The 15,057-nt window shown below is 37.1% G+C and overlaps 2 protein-coding genes across 2 annotated transcripts in view; both read right to left on the bottom strand.

Annotated features, from left to right (window-relative positions):
* Window positions 1-1,333: 1,333 nt before the first annotated feature.
* LOC140232057 (urotensin-2 receptor-like) lies at window positions 1,334-2,278 on the bottom strand. Its single transcript, XM_072312209.1, has one exon. It carries the CDS (start codon window positions 2,276-2,278, stop codon window positions 1,334-1,336), a length of 945 nt encoding a protein of 314 aa, XP_072168310.1.
* An 11,635-nt stretch (window positions 2,279-13,913) lies between these two features.
* The window catches only part of LOC140232077 (uncharacterized), a 46,341-nt gene continuing 45,197 nt past the window's right edge, over window positions 13,914-15,057 (bottom strand). The window contains exons 15-16 of the mRNA XM_072312229.1: window positions 14,402-14,486; window positions 13,914-14,037 (exon numbers count right to left, since the gene is read on the bottom strand). Of these exons, the coding sequence (XP_072168330.1) occupies window positions 13,914-14,037; window positions 14,402-14,486 (209 nt within the window). The remainder of the gene's footprint in view (window positions 14,038-14,401; window positions 14,487-15,057) is intronic.

The raw sequence follows: 15,057 nt of genomic DNA, 5'->3' as shown, positions 1-15,057 counted from the left end.
TCCAAAACTGATTTTCATATAATAAACTTTGAATAACTCTTAAAATGGTATGCTCTGTATTTTCATAAGTGGTTTCTTGGTATCTCACAAAAAAAATAATAAAAGCCCTATTCTCATCTCCACCGATACTCTGCAATCACTTTAAGTACTCTTACAAATATTTTTATATAAACATCTGCATCGTTGATTTGTCGAATGATTTCATATTTGCAAGTGTAGAAACAAAACTGAAACTTGAAAATAATAGTCTACAAATTACAGACGTGGTCCTTTACCGATTGGGAGATGTAATGAAAAAAGGAAAGTCATTTTGTATTTTCGCGTTATATCATGCACGCAATAAATGAATAAGCCTTTCATTTAGACTTAGCCTCTTGTACTGAGTCATGACTCTATTTCTTCTTAAATCACACTAATCCTTTGGTGATCATCCATTATGGTGTGAAAAAGATCAAGGGATTAAAGGCATTATTTACCATTTGCAGAAACAAAACCCCAGCTTTAGTGCTGCACAATTATGTTCTAAAACGTGAGTTAGGGATAGAAACAACCAATGTAAAACTTTAATTAGTATATTCAATGTTAAGTGTTGATAGATATACAAAATGAGAGAAATAGTTATAATACATTTGTTTTCAGAGTAAATTGTCTACAGTATTGTGGTTTATTGAGGAAAATATTGATATCTCCCTACTGTATATTTTAGGCCTTTTTGTAACATTTTTCACTTGAACATTGTTTAAATCACTGCTCCCAATGGTAAACAATACCTTTAAGTAGAGAATGTAAGTGTGCTGCTTAAACGACGTTAAAAAACCCCACAAAATATACAGCCAATATTAACTAATTGACCAAGCAGTGTCTCCTGTGCACTTTGAAGCAAAATTACACTCGTGACATTTTGACAGTAATCAACTGAACCTTTGAGGATACCTATGCATGTGGTAAATTTAGATTTTATATTTGATATTGTTCAAGCAATTTACGTATCTACACCTCATTTTCTCAGGGATGGGCCCTGTATCTTCTTCCCTCGTTAAAAAAACCCCAACAAAACACACACACACACACATGGATGAGGTCATCGTAAATCAAAAAGAATATTCACAGATCAGAAATGTCACTTCTTATTTCTCATGAAACGCACTTTAGGTTTACTGTGTGGAGTTGTCCGAATCCAAATTACCGCGATACAAATAATATGTTATTTTCTTCTCTCTTGGTTAAGTTAGTGCCTGCACAAATTCACTTGTTTGTTTTTTCTTCGCACATAATACCAAAAGGGTGTCATTGTTACAGTACTCTCTTAAAAAGTGTACTTTTAATGCAGCAGTTAAATCGAATCACACACTTCCGGGCGACCTGTAAAGCGATACTTTGGAGCCGTGTATGAGCTCTGTTTTCTCATCTTTTGCCACACGTTGTACCGCTTTGGTAACAAGGTGTAGAGGAATGGATTCACGCAGGAGTTCAGGTAGGATATGACCAGTGTTACGAGGCCTATGATCTGGCTGGGATCGAACCTGTCGACGTGGAGCACAGCCAGCTGGTACACCCAAAATGGCGTGTAGCATACCCAGAAGACGAAGACCACTAGGAACACGATCTGGGCCACACGCCGTTTCGACTGCCGCACCTGTCGATTACTGGTTTGATCCGGGCTGACCGTGCAGCAGAAGTGCAGCATGAGAAGGACGTAGACCGCGACGATGATTACCGAAGGGATCATGAAAGTGATGAGAAAGACGAAGATCATGTAGTTGTGCAAGGAGTTATCTCCACTCAAAGTCCACGTGCACGTCTTTTTGACAGCCCCGTGGGCGTCACGGATCCGAGTTAGCGACATGCTGGCAATCATGGGCGTGGCGAGCACGATGGCGGAGAGCCAAATGACGGCCACCACGCGGCGAGCGAAGCCGACGCTGCGGTACTTGAGAGACAACATGGGATGCACGACGGCGACGTAGCGCTCGATGCTCATTACGGTAAGGATGTACACGCTGGCTTGCATGGTGAGAATGTCGATGCTCAAAATCAATCGGCAGCCGACGTCACCAAACATCCACCCGTCCTGGTTGTAGTTCGTCAACGTGTAGAACAAACAGCCGAATACGTATAACAAATCAGCGGCAGCCATGTTGACGATGTATGTATTGATTGTGTTCACATTCACACTGCTTGTCGGTTTCAAGGCTAGAAGAATTACCAGGGCATTGGCGCACACTCCGATGATAAATATACACAAGAATCCCGCGATCAGGATGGATTTGAAGATCATATCGTCGTCGTTGTAGTCGTAATCGTAGCGCCTAGACGGAGTCGATGTTGACTGGACGCGAAGTGAGGCAGAAAACGCGGGAAACGACAACCGCGTAAAGTTGAAGGGTTTCAAATCTTCTAACATTGTTAGGTTATTGGGGCATATTAAGCCAATACCTACTCTTACTGTACAAGGTCGTTCTGGCCTCTAGCTTGGTAGCTTTAACAATGTTCATGAAGATTTTGACTTGATTCGTGTGGTTACACGTAGCCAGGATACATTAAGCTTGCGTCAGCACGTCTCTGTCATGATACGCATTCTAGGACAGGAAACTTGGCCATAAAGTTTACAAAGTCAGAGTGTGCGAGAGTTTGTAAGAGTCAAACATAACTAAGCTGACAAAAAAAGGAAGAAAAATTAAAATATCTTTAGATATGCCGAACAGTGCAATAAAATTCTAAGAAACACATCATCTCTGAATCTTCGATATAGTATGAATCCTGTCAAAGGAAACCACTTTGGCGGAAATCGTTGCAGAGTCAAAGTGGGTCCAGGTGTAGATTAAGCAGGATTTGGTCCCTTGGTCCCTATTTGAAATATGAATACCAGGTTCTGTGAAATGTTTGGTACTCTAAGCCAGATTCTGCTACGATAAGGTTTACTAGAACACACACCAGCCAATTTGCAACGGATGTCGAGCGACTATGAAAGGTGTATTTGTCAGAATTTTAACATGTTCAGATCACCGCCTTGCGTTCTGATGTCCGATCTATATATACGCCCATGTAGTCACGATGATAATGTAACCAGCTGGGATCGAGGTGTTGCTGTTTTTGTTGTTGATACCTTGTTTGAGCAGAGTCTAGGCACGATGCTGATTAGCTATTAAGAAATGGTCTAATCATGGAAACAAATCATCTCTTCCACTGTTTCAAATATAGCACAACACTGAACATCGCTCACAAAAGCGACAAATCCGTACTTCCGCATTGACGACAACAGGCGATGCAAAATCAATGTTTATGAAACTCAGAAAGTTTGAGGGCTGTATTTGACAGTTTCATCATGGAAGAACGTAGCGCGCGCTTCAACGAAGTCTTCTGTCGAGTCATTCACTAAAGTTTCGTTGTGATCAACTCACAGATTTCTACGAATTTATAGTATCGGGTGTATTTGCACCAAACTGCACAGCAAATATACTAACTGTAGTAGTCCTTCCTTTTTTCAATGCACACTGTCTCCTGAGGCACTGTGTCCATATCCTGGCGGAGTGGTGACAGAGTGACACATCGTGCCATGCAATAACCACTCTTGTTCCTTACCTTCCGAACCATGCACTCCCATATACAGGAGATGATATTTGCTTTTCCCTGTGCAATATTTTAACGTTGATATCATATCACACACCGTCGAACATCTTACCGCTTCTACCGAAGTCTTTGTTCCGCGCATAGTTGCGGAAGAGTGCCACGTAGAACAAAAAAGTAGATACTCTTTCAGTGTGATGTTGGAAGCAGTCAACGGGTTTCCATGGTTACGCCATCAAATCATCGACTTCGCATGATCAGGCGTGAAACACAGAGAGGAGATGAATCGAGGGTAACCATGGCGTGCTTAATAATCGGAGAGCACCTCGCAGCCGCAGATGTCGAAGAAAATATGCATAATGATTAACAAGGGAATTGGCACAGCGCCGCAGCTTTAGCGGGCATCCAGCCCTTCTTATCGGAAGAAGGTGGTAATGGGAGTTTTCTCCGCTGAGCGTTGGTGGTGGGCGGTCATCAGCACACCATCCGTTATCTGGGCATTGTTCTCTCGACAGAGCTGTAGATGCCGAGTGTTTCGTCGACTCGAGTGGCAAGATGCTTTATTGAGTGTTTATATAGCAGAACCCTGAACAGGAGATAATATTATGTGCCCGGCTGTTTCTTGTAAATCACGTGATTCTTTTCAGGGCACTGAAGTCACTTCTTTCCCCCCCCCCCCCTCTCTCTCTCTCTCTTTGAATAATCATGTGTGTGTATGTGTGTGTGTTTCTTCGACTATTTTGTGTCCATTCCAGTAACTGACGTTTCCAAATACAAGACAAAAAAGACACTGAACGTGAAACGATTTCAGTTAACTTTCAAGTGTGCATTTTGCAATTAGTTGGTTTGGTTAGCTTGTTTGATTTTTGTTTATTTGTTTGTTTCTGTAATGAAGAGAAGAATACTTGATTCGAAAAGTTGATAGGATGTATAATAGACAAGAAGCAATATAAGGTCGTAATGCTTCTTTACCTGCTGCTGAATACCCAGACGAGTCACATACCGAGAATGTATGCTGGTTCTTTCTGTCAAACAGTCTTGCGTCAATTTAATTCGCAGCATGCAGAATAAACGACGCTACCACAATGATTTACATTTAACGAATCTAGAAAAGAAAGAAAAAAAATTAATTAAAAAAAAATTCAATTATTACGAGGCAGACTATACCTGCAAATTAAAATTCAATTTTATGCATATAGTTCGATCCTTCTCAACATGCAGATTAAACGAGGTTACATACAATGATGTACATTTAACGAATCTGGGAAAAGAAAAGAAAAGAAAATGAATCATCCAAAAATAAATCATTCCCTGGCAGATTATATACCTGCACGTCTGAATTCAATTCTATGTCTAGTTCCTTCGATATCAGTCAGTGAAGAAGAAAGACAAAGACAGAGAGACAGGTGGAAAGAGAGAGAGAGAGAGAGAGAGAGAGGAGGGAGGTGGGGGGGGGGAGATATCCTCACTGGTAAACTTTGAGCAGAAATATTGCAGCTATCGTATATCGCGAAGGGACCTGTAACCAAGAATGGGAAAAAATATCGATTTCAATTATACCAACTGATGCAGTATGAGCCGCCGGGGAAATTTATATTCTTGCATACATGAACCATTAATTCAATGTACGCAGGCACACAACCAGGCAGACAGAGTAGAGACAGACAGATAGACAGAGTAGAGACAGACAGACAGACAGACAGCAATGATAATTTTATACCGGTATTAATGATAATGACGGTGGAACTTGTAATAATGATAATGATGTCGGCGATGACTTTTGGAGCAAAAACTTTGATGATGATAACCACGATAATAATTACACAGAGATACCGTCACTAATAGTGATAAAATGATAATTACGGTAAAAATGCTGATGAGAATACGAACAGAGATTAGAGTACACGTGTCATTTATGGCACATAATTACTCAAGAAGTCTATTTACGCTCAGAATCGACAAATATGGCAAGAAAAAATCACGAGTAAAACGAAGACAATGAATGACATACAATAAAGATAAGTGGGTTTTAACACTTGAAATGGAAGATTGAAGCTCTGAGGTTAGATTGTTCAATATCGTCACATCAAACATTTACAGTATATTATACGTTTTCACCAGTCGAACCGTTTTGATATCCCTGTCATAATGACAATAAAAAAAACAATGAAGAACTAATATGAAATTTTCTTGCTAACTTTCTTTGACGCACGTGAATGGAGAAAAGAGTTACTTGCTTTTTCACAACGTTTGAATTTGCCAGAATGCCCGTGGGATTATTTTCTATTCTCCGAATCGTCGCGTCAGCCAAAGAGAGGACATCACTTTAGAGTGGAATCGATAATTATCAGTTTTACAGTGGGGAAATTTCTCAGGGGGGAGGAGGGGCAGAATCGCATTATGAATATAATATTTTATCTTGGTAGCACTGCGAAATGCTAGATATTTCTTTGGATAACGCTTCATTCGTTTCACGACGCATAGTCAGTATATAGCACTCTCAGCTATATGCCACAAGGAGGCAAGTGAGAAAAATGTTAACTTTTTGTCTCTGTACTATAGACTACAAAAAAGAAAACACTTTTTCAAGTTGATGATTTTTATACAAGATTGCAATATAATCAAATGAAATATCAAATTAAAGGAAATTTTATTTTCTTTCATATTGGTAGGGTAACATAAAGATGTATTTGGAATTGGAACTTATTTCTCTAAATTTACCACAGCAGCTAAATGCAACACATATCACTGGACAAAGTGATATCAAAATCATGAAAATTCAGTAAATAAACAACTATAAAAATCACCTAGAAAGTAAATTTTCTATGATATTTGAACAATCAGATAACGAGAAAACGAAAATTTTTCGACCAGAATTGTTTTAGATTTCTTTTTTGTTTGTTTGAAGAAAGATGACGGAATTAAAGCTTGGATCCATAAGAGGAGTGTGAAATATAACGGAGCCTTCCCAAGGCGATTCTGGTAAGTACTAGTCGGTTCCTCAGTGGAATTCTGAGGATGACATTTTGACGTGGATATCATTCAGTACGATGAAGTTTCCTGCATGTGGCATCCAAGTAAGCTGCATCAAATCTAGAATATTTTTTGTCTCATATTTAGATGATTTGTCACTTGATTCCTTTTGCCATTGAAATGCACAATATCATAATGGTTGCCCGGTGGGTAAACTTCAATAGCTGCAGACGTATTAAAAAGACCCAACTGTACTCCCATGGCTCAGTCACGCTCTGGTGTTACCTTTTCCACATATGTGCACTCTCTCTGTTATCTCCATCTTCTGTCGATGTCAGTTCAAAAATTAATTTGGGAATAGCATGCTATGCCGTTACAGCTCGATTCCCTACTCCGAGACAATCTATATGAGTTTATTGACGCAATGATTTCCGGCGGGAGTGAGAACTGATTCAAATTCTGCTGTCGTTGAACAGAATTAAGATTGTAGAACGATGTTCACAATGCAGAAATGGTTGAATCCTGTGGCTGTCAAACCTGTCAAGTGAATATAGCATTGGCTAGATTTCAATTGATTTCAATCTTATTTTTCACAGTTTCTATGGAAATGCATCGAATGTGAAAAAAAATTATATATTATGATATTCAGTATTGTCCAGTAGGCAGTTACATAATGTATGACTATAATGTAGGCCCTCCTTATAGTATTTGACCATATTGTATCACCCCTAAATGTTATAAAAGCGCTAAATGTGATAACAAATCTAAATGTCATGTATTTTAACCTTAGAGGTAATATCGAACCTAAATATTATGCATCAATACCCTGAATGTAATAATCGAGTTATAGTATCCCTAATATACTATCCCTAATAACTAAATGTCATACATTCTAAACCTACATGCATTAACCGAAGACAACTCCAAGAGTTGACAACTCCAAGAGTACTATTATACTATTACGTAATGTACATATGTAAATAACCCTAAATGTATAATAACAAAAATACATCTTTTTAACTCTATATGCAATTCAACCCTAAATGAAATATCGACCCTAAATGTTATACATTTTATCCCAAATGTTATATATCTTAACTTTAACAAGATTTTTTTTTTATAATCAATTATAAATTTCCTTACCACACAGGCTGCCATAGGCTTACCATATCAAAAATCAACAATATCATCAATTAACTCTTTATAATGAAATAAGATTCATTAATCCGATAACGAGTGAAATCTTGTGACGAACCATTGGAATAACGAACTTTTCCTTCTTTTTTGTACATTTTTAGATTCGATTAGATTTTGGAATAGCATACCTTATATCATTTTAGAATTAACGATCTTTTGGAATAACGTGTCTCCGAAATAAAGTAATGGAGGCCGTTGGAAAGGGCTTCAAAATGGGCGGATGTCTACGTACAGATCAATGATTTACCCAAGTCACACACAAACACACGTGCACACCCACACACATACACATGCTTGTGGCACCCACTGCTAAGATAGAAAAATGTTGGAAAACAAACTGTCTATCTAAATAATAATAATAATAAATTAGATTAAAAGAGATTTTACGTTCGGAGTGACTTTATCAAAAACTAGTCAATGTACCCGTGGAGTGCTGAATCAGCCGAAGTGGGGCATAGAGGGGTGGGGGGGGGGGGGATATGATGAAGTTATCGCAGTAGTTTGGTATGTACTGAGAACTTCTCTGTATACAACATTGTCTACTATCAGAGAGTACATCCGTAACATGTATCATGCTTGTTTGGCTTCAGCCAGTGCCCAGAAATCCTCTATGGGGATTCCCCCAGAAATGGTCAAGGTCACTGGGTCAATGGGGGTCAAATAACTGTTTTGCGCTACTCCTTGGTCCGATCTTGGCCAAACTTGCTGGAAGCATAAGTAGGCCTACACCTGGGAAATCCCCATTGAGGATGTTTCTGGGGGGATCCCCATAATAGTAGGCCTACACCTGGGAGATCCCCATTGAAGGAGTATCGAAAAACAGTTATTTGACCTTTGACCCCAGTGACCTTGACCTTTCCAAAAATGAACCCCTCAAGGGCAATTTCGTGGTCAACCTTCATCCACCCACTAAGTTTGATGGAAATCGGACCAAGGACCTGGGAGGAGTAGAGGAACATACAGACAAACAGACAAACGTTGCTAGATGATGTTACAAAGACTGACACAAAAGAGGGGGGGGGGGGCATTGTGAAGTTGCAAAGTTTTACTTGTCTTTAGATACACAATTTCAGTTTGCAAATTAGATCATCTTTAACCCTACAACGGCCAAAGGGTTGGGGGGGGGGGGGTAACTTTCAAGTCTCGCACATCTTATGAAACTATTTTAGCGAAAATCGTGCATAACGTTACGACGCTGCACGACCTTTTATACATGCTTGTCAGACGGAAAATGGTTCAAAAACGTGAGTTTGTGTACAGAGTCTATGCAAATGGAGTTTTCTTACCTTATTCAAAGATATGATCATTTTCACGTTCATTGATTGAAATCATTAAATTTTGCACATTTATACTAGAAATAGGTTCTGTCATAAATTTTGCGAAAAATTATAAAACAAAAGGTCGAAAAACAAAGAAATACATAAGAAATTCATAAAACAACGCAATACATACGAAATTAATTTTGATATCTGATTCTTTTTTTAAGTTTATCGTTAGGAATGCTTCCCAATAATCATTCCCAAGAATATGTGAAATCACTAGATCACGGACAAATTTTCATGAAACTTTAAATTCAAGAACATTCTTATCGTGACTTAGATATCAATGAAACTTTACCTTGCTTGATTCATTCTGTTCATTGGAGTCTACTTGAACATAATGGTGTTTCATTTTACGCTTTGCCCAGAAAGGATTTTTGTTTTTACTTTTTTGAAGCGGCACGGCAAAATGAAGAACTCAATTACGCATGACTTGTTTTTATCTTTTTTAATTTTCTTTGTAATAATTTGGGAATATGTTTGTTAAGTGGGTCCGTTGAACACACTTGTTCAAATAATCATATTAACTCATTATCATTGTTATTATTATTACTCTCTTATTCTTGCACCAAAACTTTTTTTAAACTCTAATTAGGATTGTGCATCTTCACCCGAGCAGGTCCTTTGGTTTTTCTTCAGAGAGAATCTGCCTTTAATTTGTATGTGTGTGGTATATGTTGATGTTTATTTGTTAGTTCGCTTGTGTGTGTGTGTGTATGTGTGTGTGTGTGTGTGTGTGTGTGTGTGTGTGTGTGTATGGTAGTGTTTTTTACATAAATTGAATGAAAGGACTCTGACATCAATCTTACCTAGCCGCGCAATCCTTCCTTGCGTTGGTTGTCAGTCCAATTTCGCGCCTTGTAAATAAAAAGAACAGCATGAACAGCAACACCTCCATTGACGTGGTATTGAATATGAGATCGAGGTAATGATACGTTTCAGATTGTTCATACGTCAGCTTATCAGTTATCACTGTAGCTATGAACACGTATGACGTATGACTTCAATCTTATACTACTGATCTTGCTTTGGAGGAAAGCAATTCAAATATCATTATCGGGTTTCCTGTGGAAATGCATACCTAATTTCTAGCTTAGAAAGTTCTCTCTCTCTCTAATTGTATATATATATATATATATATATATATATATATATATATAGTTTATGTGTGTGTGTGTGTGTGTGTGTGTGTGCATTCCTTTCCTGTATATATGTATATATATATATATATATATATATATATATATACCCTCAGCAAAAAAAAAAGTAAACACTTTTTCGAGTTTATAATTTTCACAGAAGATTCTGATGAAAATCAGTGTATTATATACCATATTACAGGTAATTTAATTGGATATCAACCTTGTAGGTCAATATAAAGGGAAACTTTACTCATGAGTGAACACATTTGTTTTTGTCCTCTAAGGCACAAAAGTGAAAATTGCAAAAATTGACATATTGTCTTTCATTTACAAATGCCATTGAAGATAATTATGACAACGAAAGACCAGTTTAACACAATGAATGACATGAATGAAATAGCAAAAATAAGTTTTCGTTCTCTTTATCTCTTAACAACTCAAACAAAATCAAAATGGGAAACTGAAAGGAGAAAATAAGAATTTTCTGTCAATTCAAATTTCAAATGACGTGGGGAGTAAGGGCATAAAGATGATTGAATAAACAGAATATCTTAATTTCATTCATTCAATTTAGTAATTTAAGGATTTATGAGACAAATTCAAGAACCAAATATAATTTACAATTTTCCTTTTTGGAAAAATCAGTTAAAAATCCTACCATTTTTGTTAATATTGGTCCTCTTATTTCATTTGAATTTGGATTTGACAGAAAATTCTTCATTTCTCTCCATCCTTTTTAGCCTTTATTGATCTTTCTGGGCTTCAAAGATATTATAAAGATCATAGGTATATTTTTGCAACTGAATTCATGTTTTTCATCGTGTTAAATTTGTGTTTTGTTCTTATTGTTACATGGAGGAGCATTTGCGCATGAATGACAACTTGTTCATTTCTGCAATTTTTACTTTTGTGCCTTGGAAGAGGAAAACAAAATGTGTTCACTCATGCGAAAAGTTTCCCTTGTTATTGATTTACCAAGTTGATAACCTATCAAATTACCTTTCATATGGTATATAATACATTAACATTTAACCGAAAATTCCATGAGAAATATAAACTTGAAAAAATGTTTACTTCCTTCTTTTTTTTTGCTGAGTGTTTTATGTATATATATATATATATATATATATATAAACAGAATCTATGCCGATTAGAAATATTCCACCTCTATAGAGCAAATGACAACAACTGAAAACAAGCGAAGAAAGTCAATTTTATAATAATCCTATCGAAAGTTACCTCGTAATATGCCATATTTATTCCATGACCGGTACTGTAGGAATATCTGATGCGAGATGATATTGTGTGTTATCGGAAGTATTAGAATCGAATGAATGTTTTGAGTGTATAATAAACTCCTGCTGCGTGTATTTCGAATTGCAGAGCAAACCTCGGCAGGTTTATACCGTATCTTAAAATACATATATCGGAATATCTTTGCCAATCTTCAGGCACTTGCGATCCACCAATAGATATGAGTGAACGAGGGATTTCTAGACAAAAGCGTCGCTCCGGCGCCCGGAGCGACTCTCCTATACCACGTATATGGGCGGGCAAATTTTAGCGTAGACTTGGAAGCGTGACTGATGCGAAGTCTGCTCGCAAAAATTGCTGTTCGTAGGGGGCGGGCTTTCGTTTTTGCGATCAATGATATTTGCCTCCCACCGAAGGCGAATCTCTTCAAATGGGGTGAACAATAATCACATTGCAGTATGCATGCTTGCAAAAAAAAAAAAAGAAATAATAATCAAAAATAAATAAATGAATAAATAAATGAATAAATAAATAGATAAATAAATAAATAAATAAATAAATAAATAAATAAATAAATGAATAAATAAATAAATAAATAAATAAATAAATAAACAGATAAATAAATAAATAAATAAATAAATAAATAAATAAATAAAAATACTTCATTAGGCTGATAAGTGATGTATAGTTGCCATAATAACACGTAGTCCTAGGTGACGGTGTCATCGAAGTCAACCTATATTTACCACAACTTTGTTCCACAACATGATGGATACGCCATTATTGAAGAACCGGGAAGGTCTCATCAAGATTCTGTTTATTTTGATATAATTGATATAATGGATAATATATATAAGATTATTATCAATTTATTGATCTTAAATCATTAACTGATGATTAGAAAGTTAAAGGGATAATTTACCATTTGCAGATGAAACAAAAACCCAGCATTAGTGCTTTAAAATAGTTCTAAAATGCGAGTTAGGGATAGAAACAACCACTGTAAAAATTTGAATCCGTATAATCGATGTTAAGTATTGTTAAATACACAAAATGTGAACAATAGTTATGATAAATATGTTTCCAGACTAAACCGTTTACAGTTATGGTTTATTAAGAAAAATACTGATATCTCCTTATATTTCAGGCTTTATTGCGAAAATTTTATATGGTAGGATGTTTTGTGATACAACGGACCTACACATATGCAATAAATGTGCTATCTTGAACATTTCTTTTAAATCACTGCTCCCAAAGGTAAACAGGACCTTTAAGATATAATTGATATACTAGATAATAGATATGCAATATTATTATTAATCCATTAATCTTAAAGCATTTGATGATTAGAAAGTTAAGAAAACGTTGTCCCCTACCCCTGACTCGTAAGTGATTTTCACTCCAGTGACCATTCAATTAGAAAAGTATGATCAAGTGTATAGTAATTCAGTTTGAAAATAGATTCCTCTGAGACACGAAATGATATCGTGAAAAATAATAACTTAAAGATGATTAAATAACGCTTTATTCAAATATACTTGTGATAATATGACACGACCAAGAAGTGTAGAAAATACGTATGTGTATCAAATAAATACTTTACATGCCTTCAAACCTGAAATTTGAAGTATTTGCACAATACAGTGTTGTTTAATCACTTAAGAAGACACAGTTACGTCTAAAGACAGTAAGAAATACGAGCGTTTATCACGTTTCGTCAATACTAAGCTAGTCGCAATCTGATGTACTTGTCATTTCTGTTCCTTTTTAGTTCAAGTTTTTCCAACGTTTTCTGAAATCTACGAAGTCAAGTAGTAGCCAAAGACACCGGAAAGACTCTGCGAGCCTTTTCAACGTATGTAAAATACCGTAATAATGCGACAACTCCAATAATGTACTTTTTTGTTTGTTCTCTTTTTTTTTCTTCGAAGATCGCCTCAGCATTCAGTTTAACGTGCTTCCGCTCGCCTTTGCTTTTCGTGCCCAGTTCTGTGCACGACAACGCCGAGCTGACGCCTTACTGACTATCCTGTGTTGACTCTTTGCCGACTCTGCGACGATGACTGCCGCTGACTCATGGGTCATCAGAGCATTGACTATCGTGTGACGACAGTTTGCAGACCATGATTATGACCAATCTTCAATTTTGGCTTGGCTGCTCTTGCCTGTGGCGTTGCTGTCTTCCATCCGTCTTAAAGTAGATCACAATAGAGTTTTGAGCCAATTGCTATGATCGACTGTCGTTCCTCCCAGCTTGGTCAGTTCGGAGGGACAGAGCAGCATCCCGAAAAAAAAAAGTAATAAGTGAGGCTAGTTTGTTCACAGACTGATCATTTTGCCGTTCTGATAGAGGCTGAGATTCTTCTTCAGTTTGGCATTCTCTCTTCTCAAGCGGCAGTAGAGGATGGCGAATACAATGGCGATGATTATGAACGTTATCAGTACAGTGGTGAGAGCGACTTTAAACACGGACTGAATATGCGCCCGTGGGCTTAGAGGGAGGGGCCTTGGAGAAGCTGATGCTTCCGCAGAGATCGAGGTTGGTTGAGTAGTAGGAGGCCGAGTTGTTGACGTCCATCCTGATGCTAACATATCAAAAGGGGAAAATGGAATAATATTGGGGAAAATATCAATAAATAAAACATAAGAATATGAGGAAAACTTGATAATCTGAAGAGTGTGAAAAATGCGTCCCAATTATAACGAATTGGCAGTTTGGTGCTTTGTCACGTTTGTTGTGCGCTTCACATAAGGGCACACGCCGTATCTTTGATCACAGCGCAAAATGGTAACGAAACGTCAAACAAGACATCACAAATATGATATGATATACCACTGGTAATTCCATTTTATGCCGCCACTCAAATAGATTACCAGATCATTGTAGCATTCGATTTATATTCATAATCTGATTTAAAGGTAGATATTGAATTTTATTGCTAAATTTACTGTGGGCGGGAGACATGATCTAATTCCTCAGAATACTTAGGGGCAATGTCATCTAAAACTGACACGTTGGTGTCATCGGATACAACTTGGATTATTGTGAAACATTTGAAGAAGCCGCAAAAGTAATAAATTCCAAATGGCAGAAGTCAAGCTGAAGATATGAGGGAAATGATACATCCGAAAAGTAAGACGCATGATTGATTATCTCAATCCAGCTATTTTGTGTTTACTAAAACATCGTTCGCCGCGTTAAGGACGGCAATAATGTCAGTAGATGTGAACGCTTCTATGCTGGAACATTTATCTTTTTTTAAACAATTCAGTCTGTATGTCACGCGGTAATGGCTCATTTAGCGCATTCTTCCTCCGAGGTTCTACATACATTCGTCCATTTATTATCGAAGGAAAACCTTGCAAAGACATAATCTATTTCAAAGGCCGTATGACACTATTGAATAATCGTATAAGATGAGATACGTTACATAATAGTGTTATGTTTGGCACTGTATACTATAAAGGACATACCATTCCTCTCAATGGTACAGGGCGAATCCAGGTATTCCGTAAAGGGAGAGGGGGCGCCTTTTCAAAATTAAAGGGGGGCGCATGCCCCTTCATTTTTTTCTGTTCATTTCGTTTTGTTTTAACCAAAAAAC

Source organism: Diadema setosum, chromosome 8 (assembly GCF_964275005.1).
Source record: "Diadema setosum chromosome 8, eeDiaSeto1, whole genome shotgun sequence".
Classification (NCBI taxonomy): domain Eukaryota; kingdom Metazoa; phylum Echinodermata; class Echinoidea; order Diadematoida; family Diadematidae; genus Diadema; species Diadema setosum.
The sequence above is the reverse complement of the archived record's forward strand: the minus strand, read 5'-3'. Positions and strand labels throughout refer to the sequence as shown.

What these genes read in the sequence shown, in the direction of transcription:
- LOC140232057 (XM_072312209.1), bottom strand. Translation starts at nt 2,278, where the DNA reads ATGATCTTCAAATCCATCCTGATCGCGGGATTCTTGTGTATATTTATC.